The sequence below is a fragment of the Nelumbo lutea genome, chromosome 2 (assembly GCF_056320005.1).
Source record: "Nelumbo lutea isolate HS-2025 chromosome 2, American lotus-T2T, whole genome shotgun sequence".
NCBI classification, from domain to species: Eukaryota; Viridiplantae; Streptophyta; class Magnoliopsida; order Proteales; family Nelumbonaceae; genus Nelumbo; species Nelumbo lutea.
The window spans coordinates 55,633,240-55,660,185 of NC_142685.1; the positions used below are offsets into that span (position 1 = coordinate 55,633,240).

Sequence of the window (26,946 nt, forward strand, 5' to 3'; positions counted from 1 at the left end):
GGACTAAATTAGTTTATCTTGGGTGGAGGGGAAAAACGAAGGCATCAGAAATGGAGGTTATAACTAAAGAAATATCCAAAATTTTGAACCATGAAAGATGAAGTTTCAGGAGAAGATCTGGTTTTCCCTGAGAATGGTTGAGGAGACAAGGGCTTGTTTTATCATGGGCAAGCAAGAATAGGGAAGGAGACAAGGGCTTGTTTTATTGCCCCACCAGAGGCCAATCCAGAATCTAATTTGATTACCATTGCCTAGCCAAAATCTAGTGAAGGGAGTGAAAGTGTCTAAGCCTTCAAGGGTTTGTAGGGTACCTTTCCAAGGGTTTGCAAGAGAGTAGCTCAATAAAGTTGGAGTGCTGCCCTTGATTAGGGGTTGGACGGTGGGTAGAGATGAGGTGACAATCACTCGCATACTATTTGCTGATGATACAACCCTTTTCTGCATAGGAGGTAATCCTAGTTGGGTGAGAAATTTAATTTGGTTGTGGAAACTTTTGAGCAAATCACCAATTTGAAAATCAATTTTGGTAAAATTTGCTTTATGGGACTGATTATGGAGGAGACGGAGATCTCAGAGGGAGCAAAAATTTTGGGTTCTGTGGCTTCACAATGACCCATGACTTACTTGGGGCTGCCTCTGGGGGCTAATCAGAAAGGTAGTAATTTCATGAACCCGGTAATTGAAAGATTTACAAAGAGAATGGTTTCATGAAAGAAGAGTTATTTGTGGTAGGATCACATTAATTAGGTCTACACCAGCTAACCTACATGTATGCTTCTTGCCAGTCTTTAGAATTCTAGTGGGGGTTAGTAAGAGACGGAAGAAGTTGATGGAGAGATTTTTTATGGGAGCCATGGGAGAAGGACTATAGAGTAAGTCAGGATGGCATGTAGAAGTAAGAGGTTTGGTTGTTTGTGTAGGTTTTCAAGACTGCTATTCAGTCTTGATCACTAAGAGATTTTAGGTTCGATGAGAAGAGAGTGAAGAAGATGTAGAAGAAAGAGTGATGGAAGAGCAATAGAACACAGATTTTGAGAAGAAGAACAGAATGTCAATTATTCTGCCGCTGCCACTTTAAGTTAATATATATAGGTTATGCTAGTTACATGAAAGGACATATCTGCCCTTGGTGTTTACATCATAAATGCTAACAAATAACAACCAATATAAAACTGAAACTAGAAATAACAAAACAACAAAATAACCACAGCTGTGACTAGATACATTCTACCCTACAGACAGAGTGGTACCACAGCTGTGGGGCCCACATCAATGTTCTCTACACTCCCCCTCAAGTTGGGAGTATATGTTCATCATTCCCAACATGGATAGATCCGCCACTAGCTTCTTTCTTGATACGGCTTTAGTAAGAATGTCGGCTAGTTGCATAATGGAAGTGATGCAAGGGAGGCATACTTCTTGAGATGAGACCCTCTCTCACACAAAATGGCGGTCAACTTCAATGTGTTTGGTTCTGTCATGTTGTACTGGATTATGTGCTATATTAATGGCGGCTTGATTATCACAGTACAGCATCAGGGGTTTCTCATACTCAATACCCAACTCCTCAAGTAGAGATCTTAGCCATAGGATTTCAGCCACTCCATTGGCCATGGACCTGTATTCTGCTTCAGCACTTGACCGGGAGACCACACTTTGTTTCTTACTTCTCCAGGAGACAAGGTTTCCTCCCACAAGGGCACAATATCCCGAGGTAGACCTTCTGTCATCAACACTCCCAGCCCAATCTGCATCAGTATAAACATCCACCATCATGTGATTGTTGTTCTTGAAAAGTATACCCCTACCTGGGCATCTCTTCAAGTAGGCTAAGATTCTTTCTGCCGCAAGAAGATGTGTGGTTCTAGGAGAATGCATGTACTGGCTGAGAACACTAACAGCATAAGTAATATCTGGCCGAGTGAGGCAGAGATATAGGAGCTTTCCTACCAGTTGTTGGAACATAACTTTGTCTTCAAGAAGCTCCCCACTCTCGGCACTAATCCTGTGATTCTGTTCAATTGGTGTATCTGCAGGCTTGACACCTAACTTTCTAGTTTCTGCCAACAGGTCTAGGACATATTTCCTCTGAGATATAAAGATCCCCTGTTTGGATCTAGCAACCTCAATACCCAAAAAATACCGGAGTACACCAAGGTCCTTCACCTCAAATTCTTGGTGAAGAGGCTGTTTAAGAGACTCAATCTCATGGCTATCATTCCCTGTGACCATAATATCATCAACATATACTGCCAATAGTGTCAAAGAGGACTCCACCCTCTTGATGAATAGGGTATGATCTGACTGGGCCTGTACATATCCAAACTTCACAAATGCTAGTCTGAATCTATCGAACCAAGCCCTAGGTGACTATTTCAAACCATACAAAGCCTTGTTGAACGGGCAGACCTTCTTACCTACTTCTGCATCATAGAAGCCAGGAGGCAAACGCATGTAAACTTCTTCCTGCAGATCTCCATTCAGAAAGGCATTTTTCACGTCCATTTGGTATAGAGGCCAAGTGTGACTTGCTGCAAGGGACAAGAGAACTCGAATAGTAGTCATCTTGGCTACCAGTGCAAATGTCTCCAAGTAATCTATGCCATAAGTCTGTGTAAACCCTCTTGCAACTAACCGAGCTTTATACCTCTCAATAGATCCATCTGCATTATGCTTCACCATAAATAACCATCTGCACCCAACTGGTTTCTTTCCTTTTGGAAAATCAACTACCTCCCAGGTGTTGTTTTGCAACAGAACATCCATCTCAACTTGCATTGCATCTTTCCATTCAGGGACGGATAGGGCTTCTTGCACTGTTCTTGGAATAGGGACATTGGAAATGGAGCTAAGGTAGGACCTGTAGGTAGGAGATAGGCGATCATAGGATAAAAATGGGAAATACAATGGGTTGTGGATGTGGTACAATGTTGTTTCCCTTTACGGACTACAATTGAAAGGTCAAGATCATCTGTAGGGGAAGACTTTGTGGGCTCTGGGACTAAAGTATCTGGACCTGGAGCTGCAGATGAGATTGGAGCTGGTCTGGACTGCTGATGATCAGGATCAACCTGCCTGCACCGCCTGTGATAAACCCTCAACTCCTGATCCCTCTGACCACCCTCACCATTGCAGCTTTCCCTCAACTCCTGATCCCTCTGACCACCCTCACAATTGCAGTTCTCATCACCCAATGGAATAGGTAAAGGAACTGCCCCACTCTCACTGCTCTCCCCCTGAAGACAAGAACTCAAACCCCCACTCTCACTACTCTCCCCCTGAGGGGCAACCCGAGGATAATAGGGTGTCCCCTCAAAGAAAGTGACATCCATGGAGACAAACTTCCTCCCGGAGACAGGATCATAACAGCAATAACCCTTTTGAGTTTGTGCATAACCAAGGAAGATGCATTTGGAGTCTTTGGGTTCGAACTTGGAGGGATGGGGTCCGAGAAGCTGAACAAAGCAAGTGCAACCGAATGTCTTAAGGGGAATAGAAAACAAGTCCTCACGTGGGTGTAGAAGCGAAAAAGAAGATCGCATATCAAGGACCCTGGAAGGGACCCGATTAATAAGGTATACTGCCGTGAGGAAAGCGTCCCCCCAGAAGCGAATAGGGACATTAGAAGTAAACATGAGGCTTCTAGCCACTTCCAAAATATGCCTATTCTTTCTCTCGGCAACTCCATTCTGCTGAGGTGTATGAGGGCAAGAGCTCTGGAGGATAACCCCATGAGGAAGAAGATAAGATATCAATGATTTAGCGAAGTATTCCTTTGCGTTACCAGATCGGAGAACTTTGATCTTGGCATCAAACTGGGTTAGGATCATTTGGTGAAAATTTTGGGTCAGGGAAGGTACCTCATCTTGTGAACGCATGAGATAAACCCAAGAAAAGCGGGTATGGTCATCAACAAATAACAAAAAATATCTGTACCCACCCATGGAAGGGATATGATAAGGCCCCCAAACGTCAGTATGCACAATATCAAAAGAATTATCACTCCTTTTATTACTCAATAAATAAGGCTTTCTACAATGCTTAGCAAACTCACAACTTTCACATTGTAGCTGAGACAACTCAATAGACTCAAATAAAGTAGGAAACAGACTCTGTAAAGATCGAAAAGACAAATGACCTAATCGGTTATGCCAAAGCATAACCGGACTCACACTCTTAGAAACGAAAGACAACTTCTCTACTGACTCTCCCTGACGAAACTGCTCCCCGAGCAGATAGATCCCATTCGTCTCACAGCCAGTCCCAATCACCTTCTGCGTCTCCAAGTTCTGAAAAACACATCGGTCAGGGAAGAAGGTTACTGAGCAGTTCATATGCTTGGTAATACTACTGACTGAAAGAAGGTTAATATCAAGCTTAGGAACATGCAAAACAGATGATAGGGAGATAGTATCTGAAAACTTGATGTCACCCTTCCCAGAAATAGGAACCAGGGAGCCATCAGCAATAGATACCTTATCCCTACCAGAAGACAAATGGTAAGTAGTAAACAGTGAAGGCAAGCTAGTCATGTGATCAGATGCACCTGAATCTATTACCCAACAAGGTTCAATAGTACCTGGAGCTGAGGCATGATAGGCTGAAGCTCGAGTACCTGAATGGGCGAAGGCAGATGTGACAGGGGCTGATGGAGGCTGCGGTGGCTGAGCTGAATTTCCAACCTTCTTTTCTAGCTGTATTAGGGCAGCCCGAACTGCAACTAAGGTCTCCAAAGATGTTCCTTTTGTGCCAGATGAGGATGCTGAATCAGTGTTCATGGCTACATGAGCAGTGCCCTTCTTGTTTCTTAACTTCGCAGGAACCAAGTGGGGATGTAGTTTCCAACATGTCTCTTTTGTATTTTTGGGTTTCTTACAATGTTCACATACTAAATCCTTCTTGTCTTCCTTCCTCCTGTCCTTCTCTGAATCACCCCCTGATTTGGGTGTAGCCGCTACAAAGGCTGATATGGGTTGCATCATAACCTTCCTTCTGGTTCTTCACTATGTACAAATGAGTAAGCCTGAGAGAGAGTCACATTGTCTCTAGTCAAAAACTGCTGCCTCACAATATCATATTCTGAGTTCAGTCCCGCCAGGAACTCAAACACTATGTTTGTCTCGATGTGCTTTCTATGGGTCTGAGCATCTTTGGGACTCTCCCACTCAAGAGTCTCTAAGTGATCAATCTCATGCCACAGGGACTTCAAGGTAGAGAAGTAGACCGATACCGGTTTCTCTCCTTGTTTAAGGGTGTTCACTTCACATTTCAATTCATATGCTCTGGCAACATTAAGGGGTTGGGAGTAAGTTTCTTTCATAACATCCCATATCTCCTTAGCTGTTTTTGCCCACAAATAATTCCGGCTAATATGAGGCTGCATAGAATTACACAGCCATGTCATAACCAAGTAGTTTTCTTGCATCCACTTGGTATATGTCGGGTCTCCCTTCGAAGGTTCTTTCATATCTCCCAGGAGGTACCCTAATTTACCACTTCCACCAATAGCCATCATGGCTGATTGGGCCCATTCCAAATAGTTTGATCCATCAAACTTTATGGTCGTAATCTGACCACCCATCTCAGAAATACCACCATAACTGATGTTCCCAAGACTGCCTTCTGCCTAAATTTTAGACTCCATTTCTGTCAAGTCTCAAAACAGTACTTGAATCACCAATCACAATCAAAATAGTATAGGCCTGATCTGTATTCTCAGTGTATGTGCACAAAACCGAAGTACTTCTAATCTGAAACCAACTAGCCAACACAGCAGTAGCTGTCCGTAGATCTCTAACCCCCTTAGAACTCTGAGAACAGCTTTAAAACAAAACTGATATGCTAGGGAAAGTTAGGGTTTTAATCAGTCCTGAAAGGAAGCAATTCAGTCGCACAGTCCAAACTATATAGATGAACTTTCAGTAGGGTTTTAATCAGTCCTGAGAGGAAGCAATTCAGTCGCACAGTCCAAACTGTATAGATGAGCTTGCAGTAGGGTTAATAAGAAACCCTAGAATCTGATCGGATCTACCAATCAACTTAAGAGTAGCTCTAGGTAGATCACAGAGTTCGGTCAACCACTAGGGCTTGCCGCAGATCACTTTCGAACCCTAGAGTAGAGAGGAACACAGTTCGGTCCAGGGTTTGATGTAAAACCCTAGGAAATCGAAGAGAGAAAGGGCTAGTGGTTCGGCCTTCCCCTCCAGATAGGTCCAACCTATCTTCTCTGAAAGAACTTCTATTAAAAAGTAACAAATTACAAGGAAAAAATAGTTCGCTGCCTTCTAGGGTTACCTAAACCCTAGTCTTCTCTGATCCTTCCTGACCACCAACACTCTGCAACCCTAGCAAGTTTCCAACAGCTGCTAGTACCTCTGGCGATCTCCAAGAATCAGTCTGCGAACTCCTCCTTTTCAGCTTTCAGTCCTAGGAGATTCTCATGTGGCCGGCTGGTATTAGACTCACATGAAAAACCTTAACTTGGCTCTGATACCATGTAGGTTTTCAAGACTGCTATTCAGTCTTGATCACTAAGAGATTTTAGGTTCGATGAGAAGAGAAAGTGAAGAAGATGTAGAAGAAAGAGTGATGGAAGAGCAATAGAACACAGATTTTGAGGAGAAGAACAGAATGTCAATTATTCTGCCGCCGCCACTTTAAATTAATATATATAGGTTATGCTAGTTACATGAAAGGACATATCTGCCCTTGGTGTTTACATCATAACTGCTAACAAATAACAACCAATATAAAACTGAAACTAGAAATAACAGAACAACAAAATAACCACAGCTGTGACTAGATACATTCTACCCTACGGACAGAGTGGTACCACAGCTGTGGGGCCCACATCAATGTTCTCTACAGTTTGGATCTTGGGAACATTTAGGAGAGGAACATTGCCTGTTAGGGAAGTGGTTGTGGAGATTGACAATGGATAGAGATAAATTGTGGGCAAAGGCGGTAATAAGTATTCATGGGTTTGCAACTGATGGGTGGTTGAGCTAAAAGAGAGAGGACGTTGGGTGGTGGAGCTACATTTATGAGAAGAGGAGAATTAGGTGGCTATTACAAGAAATGAAGGTCTATTTTCAGTGGGTAAAGAGAGGCTAATTTCTTTTCCAATACATTCGCTAAACAAGGGATGGGAAGGAATCAATTATTTTGGGTTTTGTTGTAACCCTGCTTCTTTTATGGGACAGCTAAGAGAGTTTATCCCTCCCTTCTTTGTACCTCCTTATCTTTAATTTAATGAATCTGTTTCAGTTATTGGTCTAGAAAACAAAAAGGCTGAGTGCTGCCTCTTTCACCATTGTTTCTTTCAGCACCCCTTTTCCAAATCTAAGCTGCAAAATCTTTCTTTTTAATACAGGTTAACAATGGTAGTGACAATACTGAGTTTTTATAATGCAATCCCGTGCATATTTACTCGTCATAAAACCTGGTGTAAGTATACATTGCAAACTGAACTAGGCAAAATGAACGAAGTCTGAGATAGAAGGTTAACAACCAAATAATGCAACAGTATAACAAGCTAATAGCAGGAAAAATTTTTGCCTTCATCTTAATTTCAACACTTGATACCAAGTAAAAACAAAGTCAACAAAAACCAAAGTAGGGTTACCCACAAGAGCTTTCCACCAAGCTTACAGATGACACATGCATTATCGTCACTATCAGTTTGAAATCCCAATGGAAACTGATCTTGCTGGGTATCAATGCTGACTTCTTCAATACATCTTGTGCCAACCCTACCTTCAGGTTCCCCTCTATCCTGATGTGATGCATTATGAAAAGATCAAAAAATGTCAAATCAAAATTTACAAGTCATCTGGGATAAATATAACAATAAGCATCGAGTGAATCTTTTTTCAATTACTCACCGCATTAGTTTACAAGAAGATACAGATAAGTAGATAAAAACACAAATACCTTTGGGGGAACCAAGATCTCAACTTCAGTATGCAAACCACTCAAACCATGCCCAATTTCCCTAAAGAAGAAAACAATGGCATATACCTTTTAAAAAGCATATAATAAATAAGAACCACTAGGCCCACTACATGAAAAACAATTCAATGATCAACAAAAAAGTAATTAGTGCAAGATTCCTTGCTGTTAAACTGTCATCTTTTTATTCTTTAGTGCAGTAGGGGCACTTTTGTAATTCTCTTTATTTTTTTATACTTTAGGTTGCCCCTAGTATAAATACTAAAGCGACACCACCAGACTATTCTTTTGACTCCAAATCATTCTTTACTATTTTCTCTCTTCTGACTTTCTAACACTTGCTACTAAGAAAACATGGTATCAGAGCATCAATTTTGGGATCAAATCTGACTTTCTTCAGACTTCATTTCTTTTTGGATCAAATCTAGAGGGAAGTGCATCGGCTGAACTGTAAGTAGTTCCTTTGTGGTTTTTCCCTTTTTTTCTTGGTTGTGTACCAAGAAATCATCTGTAAGAGGGGTGAATAGATGCTCTGACCTGTGAAGTTGTTTTTTCAGTTCCATGTGAATCGTGTGATCCTTTTGTACCCAGGTAGGGTGGCTGTATAGGTCTGGATGATTTGTTTCTGGTGATCGCAGTGAATGTGTGGCCTAAAATAGGGTAAAGTGATACTCGTAGGGGCAATCGAGACCAGGAATAGACTGTTTTTTACTTCTGGAATTTTTTCAGCAATGTGGTAGTGTGTGATTCTTTGGTGTGAACAGAAAGGAATGATTCTATAGTGCTGGTTTGTGTGAGGCCAAGCGTTCTTGTGACAGTTTCTCTTATTTCTACTGTTCTTTCTGGCTGAATAGTGAAATCAGACCTTTCCCATCAAGTCTTCTAAGGATTCAGCTGTCTCTGGTGTGTCCTCTAGTAACGGTGGAGTGAGTGGGGGATTTGATATGAACTTTCCTATCAGTTGCAAGCTGCATCCTCAACCTGCAAGAGTGGGAGAGGAATCTCTCCATATACTCCTCAAATTTGACCTCAATTTGGAAGGAGTTGGATCACTATCAGAATATGGATTGGAAATGTGAGGTGGATGCTAAGGTCTACAAGTCTCTAATTGCCCAACAACGGGTTTTTGCTTTTCTTTTGGGTTGAACCCTATGTATGAGTCTATTAGGGTTCAAATATTGGTAAGTACAGAGTTGATGGCATAGTGAAAAGGTATAAAGCCCAGTTAGTGGCAAAAGGGTTTACTCAAGTGTACGAAGTAAATTAGCAAAGACACTTGTTTCAGTGGTTAATATGAATTCTATCAGAGTCCTCTTTTCTCTAGCCACTAACCTTGATTGAGGTCTTCATCAGTTAGATATCAAAAATGCTTTATTGAATGGTGATCTTAAATAAGAGGTGTATATGGTGCAACCCCTAGTTTTCATGCGGAAAGCAGTAAGCAAAAAGTGTGCAGGCAAAAGAAGTCCTTGTATGGACTAAAACAATCACCAAGGCCTTCGTTCAGCAAGTTTCATTTAGCTATGTAGTACAAAGGTTGTAAACAATGCCAAATTGATCATAAATTGTTTGCGAAAAAAGGGGAAGGAAAAATTGCAGCACCGGTAGTGTATGTTGATGACATAGTAATAACTAGTGATTGGAAAGTTGAAATTCAGAAACTAAAGGAGTTCCTAACGATTCAATTTGAGGTGAAAGATCTAGATCCCTTTCGGTATTTTCTTGGAATTGAAGTTGCCCGCTCACAAAAGGGGATCTTCATTTCTTAGAGAAAATACATCCTAGATCTATTACAAGATTCAAAAAAAAAAACTAGGATCAAAGCCAAACAATTCTCCCATTGATCCAAATCACTGGTCAAGTGACTGCTGTGGTGAGACTATCAAAGATGTGAAGAAATTCCAGAGGCTTGTGGGAAGGCTCTTGTACATGTCCATGGCCGGACCAGACATTGCTTATGTCACGGGTGTTCTTAGCAAGGTCATGCATGCCCCTAAGACCACTCACTTAGAGGCAGTCAAAAGAATCCTCAAGTATCTCAAGAAGTTTCCAGGGGCTAGTTTATTGTTCCGAAAAAAATGGGCATTTGAAGGTTAAGGTGTACACAAATGTTGATTGGGTCGGATCAATTGATGACAAAAAGTCCACCAGTGGTTATTGTACCTTTGTGGGTGGGGGGAACCTAGTCACATGGAGAAGCAAAAAACAAAATGTAGTGGCTAGGTCCAGTGCTGAAGTTGAGTACAGAGCAATGTCCCAAGGAGTGGTCGAAATAATGTGAATAAAAAAATTGGTGGGTGAGTTGGGATTTTCTATTGATAGCCCTTGTCCTTGTATTTTGATAACAAGGTTGCCATCAATATTGCAACAATCCACTTTATTAGAGAGAAACTTGTTAATGGGGAAGCGTGTACTCCCTATGTTAGTTTTGAGGAGCAACTTGTGGACATCTTTACAAAGGGTCTACATCACTTGAAACACAATGACTTGTGTGACAAGTTGAGCATGATTGACATCCATGTCCCAACATGAGGGGGAGTGTTAAAACTATCATCTGTTTATTCTTTAGTGTTGTAGGGGCACTTTTGTAATTTTTTCTTTATTTTTTTATATTTTGGGTCGCCCTAGTATAAATACTAGAGTTGGTACCGCCAACCTATTCTTTTGACTCCAAATCATTATTTTCTCTCTTCTTTCTTCTTTCTTCTGATTTTGTAACACATTCTACTAGGAAAACACTTGCCAAAGCCTAACAAAAAAGTATGAAGAGAATATATCAGTCAATAGCATAAAAAGGGAGACAAAGTACCTTTGAACAACAGGCAAGTGCTCAACAAGATTGATATTGGTATCTTCGTTGATCCCATCATCCCTATCCTTCGGGATGGGACTGAGCACTGGTTCAACTACTTGAGGACTTGTTAATGTCTCTAACTGCACAGAGACTTCCTATAAAATGAACAAGCAATAAGACCAATTAAAAGATAGAAGTTTCAAGTGATAAGAAGAAAGCTCTAAAGATAATTAAAACACCAAATAGGAAAAAAAAATTAAACAAGTTAAATCAAGACAACCAAGCATAATGTAAAAATAGTTATTCATCCTCTTCATCCATGCCTTATTCCAACTATATCTGACTACATGAATTCTGTTTTGCCGATCCATTCTATTTAGAGCAACGTTTTAGCATGAGCACAAAAAGACAAATCAGGATCCATATTCATAAGGGTAAGGAAAACATCTAGTGCTGGCTGCCAACCTGATGCAACCCTCTTGCTTTTTCCAAGCTTGGGAGCAGCAGTGTAAGAGAAGCTCACATTGGCAGATAATCTAATAATAGTTATAATCTCTATATCTCCATCCCCTTCTCAATTTATGTGCACTGTTATTTTCTCAATTTATATGCATGATAGTATACAAAACTAGGGAATTAATTTTTTTTTACTTTGTAAAATTCTATGCACTTGCCTAGGCAACTAGGAACTTCACTACCACCTAGAATCACCTATATGCCACTATGGCCTTCACCTTCCTCCATATTAAGAGGCATATGTTTAGTGAATCAACAAAAGTAGATTCAGTGCAAAAGTGAACATCACTCAACCAAGATGTAATCCAAGAATAAGGTTGAAGGTAAACAAACAAAGAGTTCGTGCAAAAGTAGACCTTGAAATGCCGAAAAAGAAATAAAAGAAAAAATGAAAAGAAAGGAAAAGGCACTACATGCAGTTAGAAAATTGTAAAAAAAATAATCATAGACAACTAAAAGGAATACAAGCCAACTAACAAGTAACAACATTGACAATGATGACTATACATAAAGGATTTTCTATAGGGAAGCAATAAAATCAAATAAAATAAAATAACAAGTCTATCGCAAAGGTTTAACTTGCAGCACCATTGCATTAGCCATTCACACGAGAAGAGAAAACACCATTACTTCCGATTTCTGATGCCATCAAGGATTTGATTAAGGAATCCTAAAGGGGTAGACTAGACATCTGCAACTCAACAAATAATTGCCTGTGACAAGCTTATCCCCAAGAAAATCAGCAAAGAAATAAACAAACATGACATAACCAAAAATTTCCAAAACATTAATTCTTCCCAAATTTATTATGACATGAAACGAAAGATGCACCTAGTAGACAAAGGACTATCTACTCCAACACAGAAGAAAAATATCAGCTCAACTACTTCTAAAAGAGCTCCATAACTTTTACAACCATATCCATGTTCTGAGATAATGATGGCAACCTTTTGAGGGGTTTAAGAAACAAAATGAAACATGTTCTAGCTAATGAATCAAATCAAATTGTATGGTTGTAATTTAATATATATAGTTAAGGCTCTATGTGGATAAAGAAGAGACGGAAGAAGGTGAGTTCCACTCAGTAACCAGTTGGAAGAAGACAGTCATGGCAAAAGCAAAATCATGTGTTTAAGAAAATTATATTAAGAGGAGTTCCATCATTAAAGATTTGAAAAGCAAAGCAATGGTAATGTCAACAGGTGAAGCAGTTCTATGGTTCAAAGGTATTTTTGGGTGGACCAATTATCACAAACAGAAATCTGGAATGGAATAACACCATAAATCAAAGGTCAAGACAGGAAAACTTTTTCTACGAAGAGAAGAAAGAATAACAAATAACTACCTTTGAGTGGATCAATAAGTTAAGATAAAATTTATAAATGATTTTCATTGCAGAAAAGAACTATAAATGGATCTATCTATGATCTTTAAACTCATTGATCTAACAATATTTTATGCCAATAATGAATTTTTATCTTAATTTTTAGGAAAATTTTGAAAAATAAAAGAACATTTATTTAATGATTTTCATGGTAAGGAAGAACTATAAAATGGACTTATCAATAATCTATCAAACTCATTGATCCAATAATAATTTAATGTGTCTTGTAGTGAACTTTTAATAGATTGAAAGCCCAAACACTGATGTATTATTAGTAAAATTATTGTATGATGTGCATCTTTTCTAGACTTCCAGTGTTGTAGATTGTAAGTATCACTTCATATAAACTATAAAAGTTTGCATTTCTTATATGTTTATAACTTACTCATAATTATATCAGTTTTAGATATTATTAGTGATGTAGTTGTGGATTTGTAAGAGCTTCCTCAATGTATCCAAGCATATCCATTTCTTTCCACTATATCCATGTGTATCCAAAGCGTATCATGACACATATCTGTATCCAAGCTTATAAATAGAATAAATGGTAAAAATACTTTGGACCTTGGTTGGAATAAGGTGGGGGAAGGTGTCATTAAATTACAATTTTAAGGAACTATGGTGATAACACCTTTTATGAAGCAAGAAGGCAATACTGGAAGTGGTAGAAGATGAAGTGAAAGTTGCAATAGTTTCAATTGAGACAGAAGAGGAAATGATAATGATGGAAAGGTGGTGTCTAATGATTTATCAAAAAAAAAGGTGGTGTCTAATGAGTAAAATCATACTATATAAGAAGACAGCTGTCGAGATACAACATACAAGGGTTTAGCCTACTTTCTCACCTATGGACAGAGGAGGTGTTTGAAATAATGGTGACACTCTGCAGATGAGCTCTAAAACAAATTGATAGCGAAAATTTACAGTAGTAACCATAACACTGGTTGGAACACAACCTGAACTGATTCCTCAAATGATCAAGGTTCACACAGAAGGAATGATATTTAGAATGTAGCTTGCATCCTTTGTAGGAGTTACACTCTAGAAGGAAAGCTGGTACGCATACGACTATGACGTGGCAATGTTGAGGCCATGTGTCATGGTAGGAGACGAGAAATGGGAAGGTAGATGGAGTAATGTGGAAATGGAAACCGAAAGTTAATAGGAGGGTTGGTCTATCATCACTTAGATTTGGCAGGCACATCTAAGCCAAAGAATGGAGATCAAATGATAGAGTTCAAATCTTAAGCTGAGGTTGTTGCTCAGAAAGTTAATAACGAGCTGACCAAGATGTCATGGATTGTAAGTGGGAAAGAGGAAGATGACAACGCAGGGTCAAGTGAACTGGTTCTGTCCATACCCATCCAACCAGAAGGGCCAACTTCTGGCATAATATGAAACTAAACCACTCACGTGGCAAATTAAAAGACCATGTGAGAGAGGGTTCCACTCAAGCGATGATAGACCAAACAGTGGGTTTATCAGTCTTCCTCATCTGTGGCAGCAGTGAACGGGAGAAATCAAAAGAGAAATGAAGCGATGTTGAATTTGAAATGGGTTCCAAAGAAAGAGAAAAAAAGCATGCTAGACAAACCAAATCCAAGATATACAAGGGATAAAAAGAAGGGATGAGATGAGGATAATGATGACGTGAGTTAGAATCATAAGATGCTTTGATGTTCTAATAAAAGGTAGAAGTACAATTACGACCTTTCTTAGGCAGCAGAAACAAGACCAATAAAAATTGGCAATAAATCTCTTTGAAAGGATGTCAAACGTGAAAGTTGTGTGTTTGGTATTAATATGGCTGAGAATGAGAAAATTCAAAACACAAACATTTTGGGGTGCACGGTTTCTCAATGGCCATTGAAGTACTTGGGGTTGCCATTAGGGGATAATCCTTATAAAACCAACTTTTGGAGCCAGTGGTGGACAGATTTACATAGAGATTAGCCACATGGAAGAAGAATTACCTCTCTTTGGGGGGCATGATTACTTTGATCAAGTCCACATTGGCTAGTCTACCAATATATTTCCTGTCAGTGTTTAAGATACCAAGGGAGTGAGTAGATGATTGGAGAAATTGATGAGGGACTTCTTGTGGTAACCAAGGGAGGAGAAGAAAGACCATAGAGGCATAGAGTTAGATGGGAAGTGGTTAATAGGAGCAAAAGTGAAAGGGGGACTAGGTTTGGGCAATATTCAAAAAAAGAATGAGGCATTGTTGGGAAAAAGGTTATGGAGATTAACAACAGAGAAGGATAAGTTTTGGCCTAAGGTAATTGTAAGCATACACAAACAAGCAGTTAATGGCTGAGACACTGGAGTGTTGGCAAGGGACACAAGAACCTATCCTTGGAAGTAGGGGTGCAAATGGATTGGATCAAGATATGATCCCATTTGGTCGGATTCGGATCACCCTTGTTTTGATCTTCCGATCAGATCGGATTCGAATCAACCCCCTATCCGATCCGACATATATTATATACTTATAAATATAAATATAATATATATGTTATTTATTTATTTATAAATATATTTTTATTTTATTTTTATAAATTTGTTATATTATTATTTTTTATAAAAAAATAGCATGTATGTATGACGAACAGTGTCGGATCAGATTAAGATATACCCTGATTCGAATCCGGTCCGATCTGTTTGCATCCCTAGTTGGAAGTCAGTTCAAGCCATTTTTCTGTCATTCTTGCCTTTCATCAGTTATGAGTTATGCTCTGGTAACCTAGTGAAGTTCTGGGAACATGTTTGGGTGGGGGAGTCGGCTCTGAAAGAACAACTTACCTCTTTATTTTCTCTCTCAAGATTTAAAAATGAGCTCATATCTTCTCTTCTAGTTCCTTCCAATTCTGTTTTTGGGTTTGACTGGAAGTTGGGTTTTAGAAGGGAATCTAAGGGGTTCTGAATTGCACTTTGTATAGCTTTAAATAAAATCCTGGATGGGGTGGTTTTAGACCCATCAAAATGGGATAAAAGGATTTGGATCTTGTCTCTCTCTACTGCTTTCTCTCGTGTCTCTTTCTTTAGAAGCTCTCTCACAGTCTTCTGTTGGCCTGGGGCAATCTTTTCCAATAAAGGAAGTTTGGGGTAAACCAATTCCTCCTACAATAGGAGCTTTCGGTTGGGAAACTATTCTAGAAAGGTGTAACACTTGTAACCTTCTCCAAAAGAAGAGAACTAATTGGTATTTATCTCCACATTGATGCATTCTTTGTAAAGCTAATGATGAGAGTTGCTATCACTTTTTAATATTATGTCCATTTGTTTCTGTGATTTGGGATTGGTTTCTCTCTATTTGGTTGCAGATGGAGTCCCCCCTCCAGATGTACAAAGTTTGTTTACCTCCCTCTCTGTTAGAGGGTTAAAGAAAAGAGGTAAAATTTTGTAGAGATGTACAAGGTCATCTATTTGTTGGACAATATGGGAAGAAAGGAACAGAAGAATATTCTCTGAAAAGGAAAGAAGTGTAGCATCCACCATTAAAAGTATCATTGTTAGGGTGGTTCATTGGGTGATGAAAGCATTTCCTCAAATGATCCGTTCAAGAATTGGAAGGAAGTGGTTGATTCAGTTCCACTTAAGTCTGTGGCTTGTCCAATATGCTCTCCACAGGTTGCTGGTATCACTAAATTGAATTTTAGTGGAAGTAGAAAAGGTAACCCGAGTCCATCTGGGATAGGTGGTGATTCACTTAGAGTTGAGGTTATGGCAGTAAATGGAAGGGATTAAAAGAGCAAAGGAGTTGAATATTAACAAGTTGACTGTGGAGGAAGATTCTAAACTTGTTATAGGCTGGCTACTAAAGGAGGAAAATGAAATATAGAAATTTGCTAAGAAAAAAAGGATGTACAGATAGCTGACCAAGGACATGGAAGTTATTAGTGTTTAGGAGGTCTTTTCTCAAACCACATAAGTGTTTATTTGTGTTGCACTGTGTCGTGCATCACTTATCTCATAAGCAAGGTTCCAAATTTTGCAACATAAAGGATCGTATCAGTGGGTCACCAATATGGCACTTTAGGCAACACTTTAGGGGTTGACCTATTTCAGGGGGTAGAAAGGCCTTATATCAATCCCCCTGAACAGGTTTGGAAAAAAAACTAAAGGCGCCCAAAGACATAGGTCGATATGCCCCATTTGACATATCGGCCTGTATCGACATTTAGAACCTCATCTATAAGTACTTAAATTTGTGGAAATGATAATTATAGCTCTAACTTAACATAACCAATAAGCACTAAAAATAAGCCACCCAATTTTAACTTATTTTTTACGTGCTTATTTTCAAAATAAGCATTTATTCTGGGCTTTTCGCCAAACACGAATAAGTGCTTATTGTGTGGTACCACCACTTAAAATAAATACTTATTCAAATAAGTACTTATTTTAAGTGTTCCAAAACAGGGACTTACAACATGAACAGCATAAGCAATATCCAATCTGATAAGTGACAAATAAGTGTAAGAAAACACAAGGGGAGAGATGATTTCCAGCATGCACTCTGAACACCAAGTGAAAAATCTGTACATAACTATTGTTTTTAATTAATAAAGCAAATGGTTATTGATCATAAAAATTGAACATATATAGTTGTCAACACACAAAAACCAGAATGTATACCAAACACTAAATGCAACATATAATCATGCTCCTTTCGTTTCAGAGCTCTAGGACTCCTTCCATGCCAGAGCCCCTTCCCTACCACATTGAGAAGGTTGGCCAACTGTTTTACTTACTTACTTCTTTCTCTTTTGATCACTATAACGCTTAACTTCATAAAAAATAGTTGAGAGAGAAGATTCCATTGTTTTTCTCCATTTCCAAAAATTATCCCAAAAGAACATCCAATATGAAATCAGAATCAAGTGAAAAAAAAGGTCTAGTATCCAGAAATATATATTAATGCACCTCAACGGATAAAAAATTTACATGATTCACCTTGTCAAGTGCAGCCATAATTAGCCACCCATGATGTTCTAGCATAAAGGCAGTAAACATAAAACAGCAAAGCGAGTTTGATAGACACCCACTTCAGAAATTGCAAGCACTTTCATTCTAGAAAATGATGTTCTGAATAGGGCCATGCTTTTCCTATTTCCTTTACGTCTTATCGATCACTATGAGCATTTATTAGAATGAAATATACATTGGTACTATGAACTTTCATTAGAGGGTAATAGATATTGGATTATATACAAATAAGCCAAACATCCCACTTTTTAGGTTAGAGTCTGCCACCTAACCCAACATTTTTTCTAGTTACATTTCATGCTCCAGAAGTCCCCAAAACAACTCAACCAATCATTTTTTCCACTTTCTTTTGATAATTAGGGTATGTAGTTTAGTTCTTCGCCAATAGCTTTAGATATGAACAAGATTTTCTGTTAGACCAATCTTCAATAGTTGAGACCCCCCCCTGTACAAAAGAATAGATTGTAGAAACATTAGGGAATAGCAATAAGAAAGAGGGAAGGGCTGCATGTTGATTGGAGCTCCCAAAAGGCCCTTTCTCAAAATAGCAGGAAATGGAACCTGTGGCTAGGCTGTCCAACATTTTTTTAGTAGAATTATGACCTTAAAATTAACATCCAGGTATTGAATGTGATGTGCCTAAACAAAAGAAATATTCTTATATTTCGTAGCCTTCTCAGAAGAAGAAATGTGTTAACATATATTAAAATGATTAATAAATTCAAAGTCATGCACTACCTCCCAAAAAAGAAATGAGTAGCAGGAGATAGACTAACGGCCCCAAACAGAGAAAGGAAAGCAGAAAAGAAGAAAACAAAAGAAAAGTAAGGGGAAAAAAAGAAAGACATCAGGAAAGAGGTGAACATCACTTATGCCTTACCTTTTCTTTGCATGAACAGACTTCCCAACTTTGTGCATCATTGTCCAACCTGTCCAAATCAAATATCAGCATCAGTCAGTCACAAGTTAGTTATTTATATAAGCTTTTCAATTGCTATGACAGGTGTTACATAACAATGCATTTAATAATACCATTATAATGGCTAAGTAGTTCATAATACATAATGGTCATTATACTGTTAAGGAGTACTGAATAATGCCTAATCAACATGTATGACTGAACCCATAGTGTCATTAATGTTATAGACTTATAGACCGACCATTATCTCAAGTTTGGTACACTAAGCTAAAAAGTTTAACCCAATTGGCATCAAGTAACTGACCATAGTTGTCAAAGCGATGCCTAGGCGACGCCTAGGCGACAAGGCGTCCTTTGAGGCTCGCCTCGCCTAATCGCCTAGCAGTTTTATACTTCCTACTATAAAATACTATTTTATTCATTCTTTTTTGAGATTATAATTATAAAAAGACATTGTTAAACTAAAATAATCATTTTGTGTGTTTATAAACTAATTTCTTTTTATTATTTTCTTATTTATTAGGGTTTAATCAACACAAACATTGCTAAATGCTGTATTGAACCCTCAAAGACTTAAAAACCTGAACCAATAAGGAAGAACTTAAAATTTTATCTAATCAAGCACATTTTCCTCTTCCATATATTCTTCTTCTACTACTACTACCACTACCGATACTTTTTATTTTCTTCTTTTCTTATAACAAAAATAAGGGTTCAGCCCCGATATTTTTTGAATTTTATTTTCCTTCTTCCTTTTCTTCTCATGAATATGTTGATTTTCTATACTTTAATATGAAATGTATACTTTTCTTATGAAAATCATGAATATTTATTAAAGATGTATGGTTATGGTACCTAGGGAACTATCCTAGGATCTATAATTTTAACATAAAAAATCCATCGCCTAGGCGACTAGGCGACAAGGCGCCCCCCAGTCGCCTAGCCTTGCCTTGGCGCCTTGAAAACTATGTAACTGACTAATGATTTTCTATGCTCTGCTGGATGTAGAAGGACCAGGTAGAATGTTGACCTAGCCAATTGACATTGGGGAATGAATATGCTTGTTCAAATTTTTCACATTTCCTTTTGGTTAGCCTACTAACAAAGAGATTGTATTAAAAAAAAAAAAAAAGTTAATAAGTAACATAAAGCTAAGGCAGCCTTAAGGAAGAAAGTACAAAAGAACCCAATGAGACAAAGTGAAGGTGACTCACTTGCAGTTCGCAGATGATCTAATTATTCTGTATCAGGATAATGGGGCACAAGGCACAAGGCACAAGGAATCTTATACCTCTGATGAAGTGCTTTGTATTGATCTCAACCAAAAAGCTACCTTGACAAAAAGTTGCTTGGCAAGAATTAATTTGGAGGAAGAGGAGGAAGAAATCGCTAGGGTGTTGGATTGTTAATGTAACCAAGAAATTAGATACCATACCAAATCCACTCAGCTAATTTACCCCATCTCATTTTAACACCTATGAGTAGCTCCAATAGGAGATAAATAAATGACTTGTTATAAGTTGAAGTGGTTAGAAAAGCTAGGAGCAAGCCAAAAAGTACTTGGGTGGAAGTAATAAGAAATTATGTAAGTGCCCATACAACAATGGATATGGCACTGAACAGAACAGAATAGAAAAACAGGATTCATGTATGCAGTGTTTGGAACCAATACCGTTTACGAGAGGCATTTCCTCAGAAAATGATGCTGCATAAACATGCTGCTTTCTCTGGTTTTCTATTTGGTACCATTGTTGTTGCTGCCACATAGGCATTTTTAAATGCCATGTCAGCATACTGTTGCTAGAAACAGTAGAAAAAACGGGAAAACACCAAAAAGGGCATTTTCTCAGACCACACCTTTCCCGATTTCCAAGGCATGGTTTGAGAAAACATTTTTCAGAAAAACGGCTAACCAAACAGCAGACATTTTCCCAAAAAACGGCTTTCTGATATGGCACCGTTTTCTGAGGAAAAGGCATTGATGCCAAACACCTATGTAGCCAACTCCATAGAGTTGGGACAAGGATTAGATGCTGATGACTACTTGTCAATTTTTTTGGATCCTTGTGTCAGTGGCAAAAATATTTAAAACGTTTACGAGGGGGTTCTAAAAGAGATCGCCTCATGAACTGGAACATGGTGTGCAAAAGTTAAAAGGGAAGGTGGTCTTGGAGTGGGGAGATTGGTGCTTAGGAATTCTGCTCTTGTTCTCTTCTTAGGAAATGGTTGTAGAGATTGCACAGATAGCAAAACAATATGTGGCATTACGTTGTTGGAAGTATTCATAGCTAACTAACAACGGGTAGTATGTTGGGTTGGCAAATAGAGCAATATTATCTTCCCCATGAAAAGCTATTTAGGAACTCTAACTATGATCAAGTTATTGGTGCCCATTGTTTCATGGAGGGAGTTTTGTTAGACACTTCTAAAACCAGAATTCGGACCCTCGCCCCTTCATGTTCTTTCTTTACAATAAATAAAAAATATAATCAGAGAAGAAAATAAATAAATACACAAGAGGTAATAAGGAATCACAAACAAGCATAGAAAAAACCAATAAATGTACCTCCACCAACTAATCAAAACTCAACAAAGAAAGAAGCCCCCAATTGAAAAACACAAAAAAACCTTACATCTGTACAAGTTTAACCCATACCCCAAACAAACAATAAAACCCAATCCAGACCAAATCAGAAAACCATCCAGGCTTCCCACCACTCCTATCCACTACTCAGATCATGCTTTCACTTGAACGAAATCCCCTCTAATTCTCTTGTTGAGGTTCTTTGTTTTCTTCACTTTCTTATTTGGCTCAATCCCATATAAACCCATCTTCAACCTGGCAAAAACTTTCGATGCTTGTACAGTATGAAAGTTCCTTTTGTTTCAAAACCATCTTACTACATTAATAGTCTTTACATTATCCTTCGGATCCAAAGAAATATCATTTAAGGAGAAAGGAGTGAGCAAGCTAAAGGTTAGCCTTCAAGAACTCAGCAATATGTTGCAGAGGGCTGAAGAACTGATAAAGAAGGATAAGCCGGTAGCCATGTTTGTTGAAGGTGGCAAATCTAGAAAGAGAAAGAGGAAAAGCAAGAAGAGGCCTCAAAAGAAAGCAGGCAAGCCGAAAAGGCAAAAGAGAGACAAGTCATTGAATGAATGTCACTTCTGCAAACAGACTGGACACTAGAAGAGGAATTGTCCTCAGTATCTAGAACACCGCAAGAACAAAGAAGGTAATTTCAAATCTCTTGTCATAGAGACCAATATGTTGGTCACTTCTGCATCCTGGTGTATTGACTCTGGGGCTTCCACTCGTGCATATAACACATTGCAGGGGTTAAAGGAAAGCATAAGGTTGAATGACGACAAAGTGGTGCTCTACTTGGGGTCTTCTGCAACAGTCGCAACTACTGCTATAGGAACAGTAGATTTAATTTTCAGAGAAGGAATTGGAACAAGTGGGTGAGTGGATGCATAACATCTTGCCAATTTTCAGTTCTAGTTAATGGAGGGGTCAAGGACTTCTTCCCAACTTGAAGAGGGCTCAAGCAGAGAGATCCTCTTTCCCCCTTTTTGTTCACACTTGTGGCAGATGTGCTCAGTAGAATGATTTCTAAAGCAGATTGGGAAGGGCTAATAAGAGGTTGGAGGATGGGTAGGAATAATGTCACGGTGACTCATCTTCAATTTGTTGATGATATCATCATCTTTTGTGAAGGGGGAGACTTAGGGAGAGTGAGGAACCTAAAAGATCTTATTAAATTCTTTGAGTCTGCATCAAACCTATCGATTAACTTTGAAAAAAGTTGTGTGGTGGGAATCAATTTGGAAGATTGGGAGGTAGAAGCTATAGCAGGTTCTCTAGAGTGTTCCATGTTTGATTGCCCTTTAACCTACTTGGGTCTTCGTTAGGAGCTAACCCAAAAGAAAGTCGGTTCTGGCATCCAATTGTGGAAAAGTTTGAAAAGAGGCTAGCTGCTTGGAAAAAAGTTACATTTCAATAAGGGGTAGAGTGGCCTTGATTAGGGCGACACTTGCTAGTCTTCCGATTTATTTTCTTTCTGTATTCAAGATACCCTCCAGGGAAGCTAAGAAGCTGGTAAAGCTAATGAGGGATTTCTTGTGGAAGCCAAGGGAAGAGAAGAAGTATCATTTGATTAGGTGGGAGATAGTCAGGAAGAGTGACGATGAAGGGGGATTAGGATTAGGAAATCAAGTTATTAAGAATGAAGCTCTACTAGGGAAGTGGCTTTGGAGATGGCCGTTAAAGAGAGAGAGGTTGTAGCACAAGGTGGTGAATAGCATTCATGGCTGTATGAAGAACGGTTGGGATGTCGGCGTATCTCGGCGGGCAACTCATGCAACACCCTGGAAAGCCATTCACGGAATTCTACCCCATTTTATCAATATGGTCAGGTATGATGTTAATTCTAGACACAATACTCTTTTCTAGGAAGACATTTGGGTGGGCAACCAACCTCTTAAAGACCTTTTTTCCCTCTCTTTACTCCCTTTCCCCTTATAAGGAAGAGTCGGTTTCCAGTTTTGATTCCTACTCAAATTCTTCCGAGGCCCTAAACTAGGATTTTGGTTTCCGTAGAGGGTTACGTGATGATGAAAGTGCTTGTGTTTCAGTTTCATTGTCTTCACTTGAGGCTATTTGTTTAGATCACCTCAAACCTGACACGAGAATTTGGAACCCTAACCTGCAAGGTTTTTTCACTTGCTCCTCTTTCTTCAAGTCCCTTTGTTCCACTTCTACACCTCAGAATTTCCCAGTTAAAGAATTTTGGACTAGGCCCATTCCCCCAAAGATTGTTGTTTTTTGTTGGGAAGTATATTATGGTAAGATTAACACCTTTGAAAAGCTACAAAAGAGAAGACCAAATCGGTGCTTATCCCCTAATTGGTGTGTTCTTTGTAAATCTAAGAATGAGGAATGTCACCATTTATTGATCTCTTGCTTCTTTGCTACAGCTTTATGGAATTGAGTTCTTACGTTGTTTGAGTGTAGGTGGAACCTGCCATCTGATACTAGCTTGTTTGTTTAGTCCATCTATTTTTTAATGGCACACAAAGAGAGGGAGAATTATGTGGAAGTGCATAAGAGCAGCTTTGTTGTGGACAGTATGGGAAGAAAGGAACACCATAATCTTTTGTGAAAAAGAAAGAAGCTTCTCGGAAGTTAAAGAATGTATTCTGACAAGGGCAATTCAGTGGTTGAAAACTCTAAAGATCTTTAATGCATACTCTTTTGATGACCTATGGAGAAGCTGGTTAGCAGTGGCTAATACTTCTACCAGGAAAGACAGACAAGGGGTTGAACGGATACCACCAGGGGAGGAGTTTATCAAGATGAACTTTGATGGAAGTAGCCGAGGAAATCCAGGACCTTCAGGCATAGGAGAAGTGCTGAGAAACAAAGATAGTAACATTATATCTCTGTACTTAGGTCATGCGGGTGTGGGAGACTCTTTAAGGGCCAATTACTTGCTACTATACAAGGAATCCAGCTTGCAAATCAGCTAGGTGTAGAGCACCTGATTATTGAAGGAGATTCCCAGGTGATAGTGGGTTGGCTGAAGGATTCGGACACTGTGATTTGAGGTTTTAGAGATCTTCTCAAAAAGGTTAAATGATTAAAAAGGAATATGACAATCAGAGTTCAGTGGGTAAGCATATTAGCAAACTCATTGGCTGATTCACTTGCAAAACAAGGGGTACTTCGAGATACTTTATTTTGGGCTTTAGTGTAATTTCTTTTATGGTCGTATCTCGCACCTTTCCTCGGGTTGCATGTAACTCTTATTTGCTGGTTTAATAAAATTTCACTCATTTATCAAAAAAAGAAAAAGAAATTTGATTTCAGTTTCTAAGTTGTGTAAGGATGGTTATTTTGTTTTATTCAGTGATAAGATTACAATTAAATTGAATAACAAATTCCTTACTTATGAAGAACTTGAGAATGGTCTCTATGTCCTCCGTCCATCTCTAGAAACAAATATAATTGAAACTACGTCAGAACGTATATCCAAGAAAAGAACACGGGATACGGTTAATTCCACGTGCATGTGGCATTACCGACTTGGCCATATCAATATAGAACGTATCACAGGATTGGTGAATGATGGTCCTTTGGATTTTCTAACTATAGAAGATCTACCAACTTGTGAGCCTCGCCTTTAAGATAAGATGACAAAACGACCATTTACGGGTAAGTCTGAAAGATCTACGGGCACACTTGGCCTAATACATATTGATGTATATGGTCCCATGAATGTTAGGACACGCAACCGGCATTGTTATTTCATAACTTTCGCCAATGATTATTCTCGGTATGGTTACGTGTACCTAATTAGACATAAGTCTGAATCCTTCGAAAAGTTCAAAGAGTTTAGACAAGAAATCGAAAAACAAATGGAGAAACACATCAAAACCCTTCGATCAGATCGAGGAGGTGAATATCTCTCCAACGAATTCAGGGACTACCTAAAGGACAATGGGATTATATAACAGTTGTCTCCTCCTGCTACACTATAATTAAACGGTGTGTCTGAGAGAAAAAATCAGACTCTATTAGATATGGCTTGATCACTCCTCATGCATTCAGAACTACCTATATCCTTTTCGGGACATGCTGAATTGGGTTCCAACCAAATCCATTCCTAAAACTCCTTATGAGCTATGGACCGGTAAGAAACCATGTGTGAGACACTTGAAAATTTGGGGTTGTCTACCACATGTTAAAAGAACATGTGCAAACTAATTGGAATCCAAGACAAATCGTTGCCTATTTATAGGCTACCCCAAGGGCTCTTAAGGTACCTTTTCTATCCTTTTCTATAACCCAAGAGAACAAAAGGTGTTTGTTAGTCAAAATGCCTATTTCTTGGAAGAAGATTACATCTTGAACGATCACTGTCAGGAAATTGTTCTTAATGAAGAGAGCTCAAGAGTAGTGAAAGATGTCCCACAGATTCTAGAAAACACCCAACTTAGAAGATCTACCCGGGTGTCTAGACCTCTAGTTCGTTACGGCTATGATCAAGAAAGTTACTTGATGGAAGCCATGAACAGAGTGGAAGATCCTATGACTTATACGAAAGCTATGTTGGATATAGATTCCTTGAAGTGGGTAGATGCCATGAAAGTCAAGATGAACTCAATGAAAACCAACAGAGTCTAGACTCTCGTAGACCCACCCACTGGAGTGAAAGCAATTGATTGCAAATGGATCTACAAGAGGAAGAAGGGCCCTGATGGAAAGGTTGAGACCTATAAACCTCATCTTATAGCGAAATGGTACACTCAGAAAGGAGTCGATTATGAGGAAACCTTTTCGCCTGTGGCCAATGCTCAAATCCATTAGGATTTCGTTAACTATAGCAGTACACTATGATTATGAGATTTGGCATATGGATGTCAAAACAGCATTCCTGAATGGAAATCTTACTGAAGATATCTATATGCAGCAGTCGCAAGTCTTCATTGCATCTAGTCAGGAACACATGGTGTGCAAAATGAACAGATCCATTTATGGATTAAAGCAAGCTTCCAGAAATTGGAACATCCAATTTGACTCTAGGTCAAACAATTTGACTTTGACCAAAATCCGGATGAACCCTTTGTTTACAGAAAGACTGTGGGAGAAAAGGTTGCGTTCCTGATTTTGTATCTAGACGACATTCTACTCATTGGAAATGATGTAAGAATGTTGACTACGGTGAAGGTATAGCTTTCGCAACAATTCTCCATGAAAGATCTTGGAGATGCCTCCTACACCTTTGGACTTCGACTCTATAGAGATAGATCAAAAAAGATGATAGGACAGTCCTAATCTACTTACATTGACAAAATCGTCAACAGGTACAACATGGAGAACTCCAAGAAGGGATTTGTCCCTTTCAGACACGAAGTCACTCTCTCCAAAGGTATGTCTCCCAAGACACCTAAGGAGATTGAGGGCATGAAAAGGGTTCCCTATGCCTCTACCATAAGGAGAATCATGTATGCCATGTTGTGCACTCGGTCAAACATTGCTCAGGCTGTGAGTGTGGTAAGTAGATACCAATCAAACCTAGGACAGGAGCTTGGACCGTTGTGAAAAACATATTCAAATACCTACGACGGATTAAAGAATAATGTCTTGTCTCCGATGGTAATTCACAAAAGATGATCGGGTATACTGATGTCGACTTCCAATCAAACCCAGATAATAGAAAATCTACATCTAGTTACATCTTCACAATGGAAAAGCAACAAACAAGGGTCCACAACAGATTCCACAACCGAGGCCGAGTAAATTGCCGCAAGTGAAACTGCCAAGGAAACAGTTTGGATTAAGAAGTTTATCTAGGAATTAGAAGTTGTTCCATCCAACACATCACCCAC

At 38.9% G+C, this 26,946-nt stretch overlaps 1 protein-coding gene across 1 annotated transcript in view; it reads right to left on the bottom strand.

Moving 5' to 3' along the window:
* The window catches only part of LOC148870841 (uncharacterized), a 126,784-nt gene that overhangs the window by 73,658 nt on the left and 26,180 nt on the right, over nucleotides 1-26,946 (bottom strand). The window contains exons 4-7 of the mRNA XM_088969997.1: nucleotides 18,514-18,562; nucleotides 10,760-10,899; nucleotides 7,933-7,993; nucleotides 7,629-7,774 (exon numbers count right to left, since the gene is read on the bottom strand). Of these exons, the coding sequence (XP_088826123.1) occupies nucleotides 7,629-7,774; nucleotides 7,933-7,993; nucleotides 10,760-10,899; nucleotides 18,514-18,562 (396 nt within the window). The remainder of the gene's footprint in view (nucleotides 1-7,628; nucleotides 7,775-7,932; nucleotides 7,994-10,759; nucleotides 10,900-18,513; nucleotides 18,563-26,946) is intronic.